The 10,607-nt window shown below is 56.5% G+C and overlaps 2 protein-coding genes across 2 annotated transcripts in view; one reads left to right on the forward strand and one right to left on the reverse strand.

Moving 5' to 3' along the window:
- Nucleotides 1-841, forward strand: part of ALG1 (ALG1, chitobiosyldiphosphodolichol beta-mannosyltransferase) — an 11,157-nt gene extending 10,316 nt beyond the window's left edge. The window contains exon 13 of the mRNA XM_012647742.1: nt 599-841. Coding sequence (XP_012503196.1) covers nt 599-730 — 132 coding nt within the window. The 3' untranslated portion in view covers nt 731-841. The remainder of the gene's footprint in view (nt 1-598) is intronic.
- Nucleotides 842-1,597: 756 nt separating this feature from the next.
- EEF2KMT (eukaryotic elongation factor 2 lysine methyltransferase) overlaps nt 1,598-10,607 on the reverse strand; it is a 17,023-nt gene continuing 8,013 nt past the window's right edge. The window contains exons 3-9 of the mRNA XM_012647537.1: nt 8,814-8,876; nt 7,541-7,621; nt 6,143-6,244; nt 5,299-5,432; nt 4,950-5,215; nt 3,480-3,629; nt 1,598-1,821 (exon numbers count right to left, since the gene is read on the reverse strand). Coding sequence (XP_012502991.1) covers nt 1,721-1,821; nt 3,480-3,629; nt 4,950-5,215; nt 5,299-5,432; nt 6,143-6,244; nt 7,541-7,621; nt 8,814-8,876 — 897 coding nt within the window. The 3' untranslated portion in view covers nt 1,598-1,720. The remainder of the gene's footprint in view (nt 1,822-3,479; nt 3,630-4,949; nt 5,216-5,298; nt 5,433-6,142; nt 6,245-7,540; nt 7,622-8,813; nt 8,877-10,607) is intronic.

Consider the following 10,607-nt stretch of genomic DNA (forward strand, 5'->3'; position numbering starts at 1 on the left):
GCGCCCGGCCTACATCATCATTCTTGACAACTGAAATACTGGCAGACTTTTTCCATAAAGGTCCAGGTAGAAGATCTTTTAGGTTTTATTATACAGTCGCGTCAGAACTACTCGACTCTGCTATAGCGTGAAAGCAGCCACAGACCACCTGTTGAAGAAAGGGCATGGCTGTGTTCCAGTAAAACTTGGTTTACAAAGATGGGTGGCCGGCTGGGTTTGGCCTGCAGGCTGTAGAGTGCCGATCCCTGATTTAGACAGTTCGGCAAGGCTGGAAAGAACACAGACATCCCAGCAGACGGGTGGGGCCGTGCAGGCCAGAGGCTGGGAGGAGGTGCTCCTGGGGGAAGGAACACAGGCCAGGAGGTGCTCCAGGGCATGGAGTGCGGGAGAGCAGGACGTGCAGGGACGTTTCCAGAAAACTCGCTGTCAAGCAGGAGATGGAGCATTGCCAGGGTGTGAGAGGCCGTGGGTGCCCAGTGAGGGAGTGGGCATGTTGGAGGGGCGTTGCTGGCTCGGGGACCTGGGGTCAGTTAGGCGGTCTCCTGGGCTGGGGTGGGGAGGAACAATGAGCTAAGTTCTTGTATTTGATCTTTTATAGATGCTTTTCTCAAAGTTTCCCGATCCTGCTGGCAAACTCAGCCAGTTCCGGAAGAACCTCCGGGAGTCAGAGCAGCTTCGGTGGGATGAGAGCTGGACGCGGACTGTGCTCCCTTTGCTTATGGACACGTGACCCCCGGGGCCAGAGACTAAAACCCAGGATCCCCTGGGCCCTTCTCCCCCACCAGCCGAGTCCCAGGGTAGACCTCCCCGAGCAGCGCCGCCTGGTGGTCAGAGGCTGAAACGTGAATAAAGCTCTAACGGCCAGGAGTGGTGTCCTGGGAAGCCGCGGTCCGTGCTGGCTTCCTTGCGGGCTCCGAGGCGCGGCCTCTTTTTCTCTCCTGTTCTGTGCTTCTCTCCTGTGGGTTATGTTTCTCTTACTCATGGGACACTCAACATCCATCCTCTGTGCTGCTGTCCCCGGCGTCTGCCCTTCCCCGCTCTGCCTGTCGTGTTCCTGCCCTGGAAACGGCCCCCGCGGCGCTGTAGGTGCAGCGCGGTGTGTCACGCCTGCGTTGGGCTCGGCTTCACAGGGAACTCAGTGTCCAGGCTGGGGGACGCCATACTTGATATACATGTTATCTGCACAGAGGAAATGCTTGCCTTTGAGCCGAAATTTTCGTTTCTGATTTATGGTGATTTCCTTAAGAACTGGGACTGCTGACAGAAAGGGGCACCCACACATGTCAACAGTTTTATTGGAACTGTTTGTGGTCTGTGATTTAACATTCTTCAAACATTCAAGTCCAATGAAATCTTTTTGTTTATGTTTTTTTTGAGATGGGGTCTCGGTCACTCGGCTGGAGTACAGTGGCGCGACTGTTGCTCCCTGCAGCCCCCAGCTCCCGGGCTCAGCCTCCTGAGTAGCTGGGACTGCAGGCGAGCGGCACCACACCTGGCACATTTTCCCGTTTTTTGTAGTGATAGGGTCTCACTGTGGTGCCCAGGCTGGTCTCAAACTCCTGGTCTCAAGCGATCCTCCCACCTTGGCCTCCCAAAGTGCTAAGATGACAGGCATGAGCCACTGCACCTAGCCCCAATGAAAGTTTTATCTGCTTTCCCACAAAAATTCTCACGATAGTGATTTAATTTTCACAATACCCTTCAGGAGCCTGCGCAGGGCCTACAGTACGAGCTGCAGAATCGCCATCTCTGAGCGCTCTTCGTAAGGAAACAGCTGCTGGCGGTGAGGAGGTGCCACTTCCCATCGGATCCCGACCCGGCCTGGAAACAGCACATGCGTCTCAGGATGGGGCATTTGGGGCAGGACCTGGGCTTCTCTGTGGCGCCCCTAGGGCAGGCCTGGGCCCCCGCCAAGGTGGTCTGCACAGCAGTGACTGCAGCCGGCCTTCCTCACGCCCCAGCCTGCCCCTGCCCCGCAGGCCTGCTCTTCACAAAACTTCCAGGGGCTTGTGCCCTCCTCGTAAGCACAGCTGTCTCAAGAGCCACTAGCTGGGATGATTTTTTAAATCAGTTTTTTGGTATGAATGAAAAATTAGTACTTGTGAAAATGAATCAGTACAGACATAGAAGTGTAGAAGTCTCTACGATCCCACCATCCCAGCGTAACAACTGTTAATTGGCATGTATTCTCGATTTCCCCCTGTAGGTGTACTCATGTGAAGATGGTTCTTATAATTAAAACGTTTTTTCCTTTAGAGACAGGGTCTTGCCATGGTGCCCAGGTTGGCCTTGAACTCCTGGGCTCAAGTGATCCTCTCACCTCAGCCTCTTGAGCAGTTGGGATTACAGGTGTGAGCCATTGTGCCGAGCTAATTATTATTTTAAAACAAGAATGGGCTTATGGGGGACAGTGAGACTCTGTCTTTTAAAAAAAAAAAAAGCTTATATGTATCTGGTACTTTGCTTTTTTCACTTAAAAGACATTGCAGACGTTCTACGAAAGGCCGTACAGCGCTCTGTGAGCGGAGCATCGAGAGTGTTCGTTCGCTCACTTGCTCGTTTGATCTGTAGTTAACTTGCCGCCACAAGTGGGCATCTGGGTCGTCTGTCTGTCTATGCAGGCAGCTGCCAGGAGGGGCTGTGCCCGGGGAGCTGGGGCAGAGACAGGGTTCTGCACCGCCGGCAGGTTGCACATGGAAAGCCCTGGCCAGGCCTGCTGTGCCCCGGGGGTTGCAGGCAGGTGGTCCGGGGTGGGTTGGGCAGCCTGACTGCGGCCCCTGGGAGCCTGGGGGCTGCTCGGCCTTCCTGTGCCCCAGTGTCTTTGTGCGTGAGATGGGATGATGACGGCACACCCCTCGCAGGTGCTGGGGGCTGACATGTGTCAGGTCTGAGGACAGCAGGTGGCTGTGTGCGGGTGGGCCGCCTACCCCTTCTCTAAGATCACCTTGCTCTTCCACTTACTGAGTGCCTGTAACAGTGGCTGCCCCGTTCCTGAGAGGCCCCGCGTGCTCGGCACTGTCCGGGTGTGTACGGGCTTCCCTCTGGGGTGCGTGTCTCTGGCTGCAGGTGAGGAAGGACACTGAGGCGTGGGGAGGTGAGTGACGGCCCAGCTCCACGAGGGTGGCTGGTGGGATGGCCAGGTGGGCCTGACACCGACCGGCACCCTGACACCCGCCTCTATTTTGCAGATAAGGAAACCGAGGCTGAAGGGCTTAGGAAACCTGCTGACACACACAGCAGGGCTGCAGGTCTCACACCCGTCACTGCAGTCACTGTACCAAGCTGCCTCCCTCTTGCCCTGTGGCCCCGCCCCACTCGCCGTCCCGTCTCTGCAAGTTCCCAAGACACTTCTTTGGGGTGTGGGGCTTACTAGCTTTTCCCCAGGACCCATTCTTTTCCTGGAGCCCTGTGGGGACAGCTCGGTGGCCCTGCAAGCCTGGGTGGCCTCTCGGAGATAGCTCCTGGGCGCGGGGGCTCACCTAGCTCAGTGGTGAACAGCCGGCACGTCTCTGGGTTGCGGACGGTGAAGGCAACGTAGACATCAGGAGCCCGCTGGCCCCTCCGGCAGGCAGAGAGCCTCCGCAGGACCCTGACCAGCGACAGGATGGTTTCTGGGCAGTACAGCACATCTACGGGGAACAGCCTCAGGTTACTAAAAGGGACCACACGGAGGGATCGGGTCGTGCTGACCTCAGCAGGACGAGGTCTGGAAGCCGCAGTTACATTAGATTTGGGCTATTAGAGGGAAAGGAAATTACTCGGGTGGAAAACGAAAACCCTTGGGAAGGAGAAAGCTGCTAAAAGACACTGCAACAAATGAAAAAATATCCCCACTCACTGGAGTTCCTCTAAAAAAAAATCAACTCTTCGGCTCTTGGCCTATTTTGAAGACGAGGAATGGAGCAGAAGCTGCCTCTCTGCCTTGGACTTTGTGTTTCCAGCCTCTGCTGATTTGTCAGAGGGCTGGCAGGGGCAGGGCTGTGTCCCCGCCGTGGGGCCTGTGGGTTTCAGGGCTGGGCCCCGACAGGGCAGAGCACTGCTAGGCCAGCAAGGGGACCGAGTGAGCTCAGCAGGGGACAAGGGGCCTTTGGTGGCTCAGCCAAACCGCCCTCTCTCAAGGACCCGTCCTTGTACCAGAAGTGGTTGGGTCCCTCCTTCTGGTGTCTGAAGGATGTGGGGCATGGACCTGGGGCGCAGACAGCCAGGGCCACAGGGACACACAGTGACGACACCGAGGCAGCAGAGCTGTGCAAGGAGCCAGCACTGATGGAGGTGGGGGACACTCTTACTCCCTGACAGCCTGGCCGCTGCAGTCCCACCTGAGGCCTGCCCAGGACGGGGTGCTGGTGACACGCGCAGGAATCAGGCAGTCCTAAGAGAACTGTGCTGTCCTTTGTGGCCCTGGAGAAGTCAAGTGCTGCCATGGCCATTTCCGTCCCACATGTGAAGACCTGCCGAGGGTGGGGCAGCCCTGCCGGACACGTGGGGGTGAAACACCCGCATCTCAGGGGGCGGTGGGGGTGGGGCCGGTCTGGCTCGCTTCCTCGGCGGGCTGCTCTGGCTGCTCCGTTTGGTCCTGGGAGGGACTGGGACGCTCCCGCAGGCTGCTGGGGAGGGAGATGGAGTGCGTCTACTCAGCCGTGGCCTGGCTAACGGGGCAGACTGGGCTGGCGCGCCGGGGCCTGTTCTGTTCCTCTCCTGCCTTGCTGGGAAAAGCCAGGGCTCGTTTACTGGGTGGAACCATCATGTCTGGAACCAACAAGAGGGCTGTGGTTTTAGGGTCATCTTCACAGGCACGCCCTGATGCTCTGATGTCCCCTGGAGGCCCAGAGTGACTCTTCCGGAAGCCCCATCATTTCCCCGCCTGAAAGCATCCACTGTTCCTTTTCCCCCGGAGCCGAGAGCTGGGCGGAGCTGCAAGGAAGCTACCTGCCCGGGCTGGGCGTTACCTGCTGCGATTACGACGTCTGGGTGGAAGGCGGAGAGCTGAGGGACCGTTGCAACGTCCCAGTCCAGATGGGCCACTGCTACCCTGGGGCTCTCCGGGTTGGCAGTGATGTCTGGCTCTAACGATAAGCCGTTGAGAAGGATGTTCCCTCGGAGCTGCTCGAGGACACGGCTGTGACAGTCACTGAAGACGTAGGCTCTGGGATGGCACGTCTTGCAGATGGCCAGGCCCGTGAGGCCAGCTCCACTGCCGAGCTCCAGGACAGTCCTGGGAGGGAGGAAGGGGGACCCATGTCCACCACTGAGCCAGGGCAAACCCGCCTTGGTGCCCTGCCCTGTGCCCAACGTCACCTGTCAGTGAAGGCTGCTGGGTTCTCTATGGCCCATTCCGCGAGGTAGAGGGCGGCGTCCCACGTGACCAGGCCGGTGGTGCCGTGGGAGACGATGGCTGTGCTCTCAGAGAGGGTGACTGAGTCCCCCGAAGGCTGCACCGAGAGGCGAGAGAATTGATCCAGCCATCAGAATGCAAGTAGCTGGTGCTTAAAAGAAAACCACCACCGCTGGGTGGCTGAATAAACTGATGGGGCCACCCCAGGGACCACCACTCAGCAGGGAGAGGGGACTGACTACCGAAACCCGCGACAGCTTGGACGGGTTCAAGGGCACTGTGCGAGAGAAAGAAGCCAGTCTCAGGTTCCGCCCTGTCTGGCTCCCTTCGGCCAACATTCCGAAGTGGCAGAACTGCAGCGACGCAGCACATCTGTGCGGCCAGCGTGGTGGCAGCGGGGGTGGGTGTGGCTACAGGGGGTGGCTGCGGCTACAGGGGGTGGCTGCGATGACTCATAACCTGTGTATTTCTTTGGTGTGGTTTTCTGTATCCATGTTTTATTTTATTTTATAACAACGGGTTAAAACACAAACAAAAAGAGGATCCCAGCTGGGAGCAATGGCTGGCGCCTGTAACCCCAGCACTTTGGGAGGCTGAGGTGGGAAGATCGCTTGAGGCCAGGAGTTTGAGCCCAGCCTGGGCAATATAGCAAGATCTTGTTTTCTACAATCAATCAAACAATAAATAAATATTGCAGAATCGAACCAGGATTTGAATCCGCGGGAGGCTGACTGGAGCCTGGGTTTTAACTTCGTCTGTGGAGGACAAGTCTGGGCTACGTGGGGGAGCAGCGCGCACGTCTCCTACCAGCAGATAGCTCCGGTGGCCTTGGGTGGACTCGCTGGCGGTCAGGACCTCTGCCAGCGCCTCGTACAGCTCATCCAAAGGCTCGGCGTGGGCAGCCTCGTGCTGGGGGCAGACAGAGCAAGAGCTTCAGCCAAGAGGATTAAGCTGATCTTCATAAATAAAAACAAAGGTTCTGCCTGTTTGCTTTTGTTCTGACCTGTAAGAATGGCTGCATGATTTTCACCAAATTTGGAGGGGATATTTAGGATGGAAAGACGTAATACAGGCCAATTTGCTGGGTGTAATGGTGCACGCCTGTAGTCCCAGCTACTGAGGAGGCTGAGGCGGGAGAATCACTTGAGCCCAGGAGTTGAGCAACACAGTGAGACCCCATCTCTTAAAAAAAATTCACTTGCAAGGGGGGAACTTGTGGGGGTACCTCAAAGAGAGGTGTAGAGAGGTGAGGGTTAGGTGTAGTCTAGGGTAGGGATTCCACGAGAGCGCCAAGTGACTGAGACAGAGCGCTCTGCGTTTGGAGCAGCTGTCCTAGACCGAGAGAACAAAAGGTGCTTTGAAGTGAGCCCCAGGCAAAGCCACAGGGACATCACTCCACGTTTTGGGGTGTCGCTTTTGTGAAGCCGCTTCTCAGCAGGCAGACCCCGGCCACCATCTCCTGGCGGTGCTGGGGAGACCTGCCGGTGACCAAGGACTGCGGGGAGGGGCTACCACAGAAGCAGGGATTATTTGTTTGCTAACCCTGGGTGAGGTGTGGCCCCTTGGTTCAGTGGCCAGCAACAGCAGTTCTGCTATTGACCACTGAGGATCGCTTCTCTGATGTCCAGCATCAAACCTAGTAGGTTTGGGCTCATCCTTCAAATCCACCCTGTATCGGTCAGGGCGAGAGCCCATCCCAGCTAGATCAGTGGGGAGAATCTGACAAGGGGAGCGAGTTATGAAAGTATTGCGAGAGCTGAAACTTCCCACGGGCAGCTGGGGCGATGCAGAGCCCGTCAAGAGCAGGAGACTGTCAGAGCCCTTGGGCTGGTGGGACGGGGTGGAGGTGAGGTTTGCAGCACCCCGGGGCTGGGCTGCCTGGCAGGAGAGAGACTCCTACCTACTCTTGCACGGTGGGAGCTGGGCCCCATGGAGAAGTGGTGGCTGTGGAGCCCCAGGAAGCAGGGTGAGGGAGAGAGACCCCGGCCGCTGCCTTCGCTCCCTGCACTGCCTCCCTTGGTCAAACCCAGATGGCAGCCCGCTGCCCGGGGAGGCTCCCACCATGCGGTGGTTTGCAAAGCAGGCAAAGGGCACAGGAAGGACCCGGGCTCCGGCAGGCAAGGAGCCCCCTTCTGGGGAGCCAGCCAAGTCCCTGCTTGGCAGCCACGCTGTCTGGCTACTGGTTGGTCACTGCCAATGACTGACCTTTTTGATGAGCTCGGAGAGAAAGCACCGGGCATACTTCACTGATGGCGGGTGCTTCACACACAGAGGATGTTTCACAGTCTGCAACAAAGCACAGAATGCTGCTGGACAGACCTGTGCATTCAGTCTTAAGATACAAGCCTTTTCCTAAAAATGTTCCCTCGGCAGTGGCACAGGCTGCGGCAGGGTTTCGGGTGCCCATTCTGGGCAGGAATGCAGGGGTCCAGCCTCCTCCCTCCCAGGGTGGCCATTGTGAACTAGGCTTTGCAGTGACAGCAGTTGTCGATGGTCTGGCTCCAAGGAAGAGGCAGGAGCCCAAACGGTGGGAAGGTGGGAAGGCCCACTCAGCACCTGCCCTCTTGAGGCCTGAGTCCCTGGGGACAGGGTGGAGGGGAAGGGGGCTCTGAGGGTGACACTGCAGCTGAAGCCTAGAGAAGCCAAGCACAGGAGTTCCAAGCAGAGGGAAGAGCTCTGAGGTGGCCATGGCCTGGCGTTTTGGAAAGGTGGGCAGAGCAACTAGAGCGGCGTAGGTCGGGACAGGTGGGGAACCGTGCACCTGCGGGGAGAAGGGGAGAGGGTCACGGGCCTGCTGCCAGGAGGGATGCGGATTCTACACAAGGGCAACAAAGCACCCCACACGACACACAAGACCTTCAAGGGCCTTCTAGTTGGCCTGTGCTTGGTTTTAAAGCAGCCCGCCCTACGTTTTATGCTCCTCCAACTTCGAGGGCGAGGCTCAGGGTGGAAATAAGCAGGATACGGTGTGATTGGCACTTGACCCACATCGTCAGGGTTGGGGGTGGGCCAGGCCAGGCCGGGTGGTGGTCCTGCCTCTAACCTGCATGCAGATGCATTTCAGAGTCCACACCCCATCCTGGGCAGAGCAAAGGCCCATCTATGTCTAGAAGAGACACATGTGTGGGCAGGATGGGCCTCCTTAATTTTTCTTTAAATGCAAAAAGAAAGTCTCTGAGCAGCTACCAAACGCTAGAAGCCATCCCCACGCCTGTCATCTCTGATTTTGATGTGGACTGTTTAAAAAACATTCCCTAGATTCCCTCCTCCCATGCAGATTTTTGTATATTCTGACATCTTCATCCAAGAAAACCAAAGAGCCAGAGCTGTCTGAGGTGCTGACACCCACCGCAGTGCTGACTCGATGGTTTTTTGTCCTTCAAGCGGAGGTTTTTTAAAGGATACCAGGCTCTGTTGCCTGGCATCCGGGCGAGCCAGGAGGCCGGGTTTTGTGCCCTGGGGACTCCAGGAGTCTCACCTTCTGCAAAATCCCCAGCAGCAGCTCGGAATCCGACGAGTTCCTTAGCTTCTCTTCTAGGCTCTGTTTGGAGGGGGTGGGAGAGAGAGAGATCTCAAGGGCATTTTCACAGGAACATTAAACATGCAACAGAACGTGTTGGCAAAGCGCTAAGTGATCTCTCCCCCGGGACCTGGAGCCAGTCGGAAGGGGAAGCCACAGCGGCTGAAAGCCTGACCTTCAGATGTCATGGTTGCACCTGGATGAGTCGCAGGGAGAGTGTCAGAAGACTGACTCTTGGTTCACATTATCTGTGGCTGCTGAGCTGTCTCCTGGGTCAGAGACTAGCTCCTCGGCTGCACTGTCAGCAGGGAATTACCAGGGAAGCCACGGCACCAAGTCCCCAGGGGCTTGCCTAGGACGTGACACCCGAGTTAAAGTGAAAATGAAGAATGTGCTCGTGCGAGGCTGGGTTATAGGTGCTCCAGAGTCAGGCGGACTGTCTGGAATGTGACACAGGGCAAGTCACATCAACGCTTCAGAGCTCCTTACCACGCCTTAAAAGGCCCTGCAAGACCCGGCCGGCCCCTCTCTCTGACCTTTCTCCCACCACCCCGTCCCATCCCTGGTCACTCCACTCTGGCCACGCTGGCTGCCTTGCTGCTCAATGACAGCTGACTTGTCCCCACCACGGGGCCTTGGCACATCCTGTTCCCCAAGACCTTCCATGGCCAGCTGCTTCACTTTTCGGGGAGGTCCTCCCCGAATTCCCTACTTTGATGAATGGTTCCCCCCAGTTGCTCCATTCTCCATTTCCCTGTGTTATTGGCTTTACAGCCACTCTCATCTGATGTTTTCTTGTTTATTCATTTATTTAGTTATTCTCTGGCTCTGCCACAAAAGTTGGGCCTCCTCTGTAATGAGTACCACTGATCCCTGGTGCCTGGCTTGTGGAAGGCATTCAATAAACATTTGGTGACTGAATAAAAATACTAGCGAACACTTAACATGCATTTACCATGAGCTAGGCACTGACTCACGGGCTTTCGTACTCAAATAATATGGACAACACCGTATGAGGCAGCTATCATTATATCTCCCATTTTACTAATATTATAAAAAAACTATGGCACAGAGAGATGCAGTCATTTACCCAGCATCACACAGCATGTAGGGGGTTGGACCAGGATTCAAAGCAGGCAGGCTGTCTCCTGGGTCTGAGCTCTCAACTACTACACTCTTCTTTCAGTTGACCTCTCTGGTCAGATGTGAGTGACAATAATAGTACCGACCTCATGGGTGTTTGGGTGAGCCTAAGTCAGCATTTACCATGGGCACGTGAATAATCATGGGAGCTACTGAATGGGAAGCTATGGATGCTATTATGAAGCTTTTGGGTTAAAAATGTATATATCCCTACTGACCAGAGACGATCTCTGAGTGCCAAATGTTTGATGTCAATGAAATAACACGGATGACTAACCGCCACCCCATAAGAGGGGGCAGACCGGGGAGGAATACGGATCCAGACTGACTAATCCTGGTGAGCTCACTGCACATGAATTATGAACGAGGCAGGGTCCATTAAGCCCCTTTGTTGGCACGAGGGAGGCCGCTGCCAGGCCATTTGCCTGTGCAGGACGGCAGGTCTCCGGGGCGAGGGGAGGCCACCCTTTTGGCCTCGGAACCTCAAGCTGCTCTGAGATGATTTTGTCCAGTGCCCGATATACAGAAGACAACACTGAGGACGGGGCGGGACGGCCTGCGACGCGCTCACCGCGCTCGTGGGAACGTGGCTTCCTGCTCTCCTGAGCA

This window comes from Propithecus coquereli, unplaced genomic scaffold, assembly GCF_000956105.1.
Source record: "Propithecus coquereli isolate 6110/MARCELLA unplaced genomic scaffold, Pcoq_1.0 Scaffold27, whole genome shotgun sequence".
NCBI lineage: Eukaryota > Metazoa > Chordata > Mammalia > Primates > Indriidae > Propithecus > Propithecus coquereli.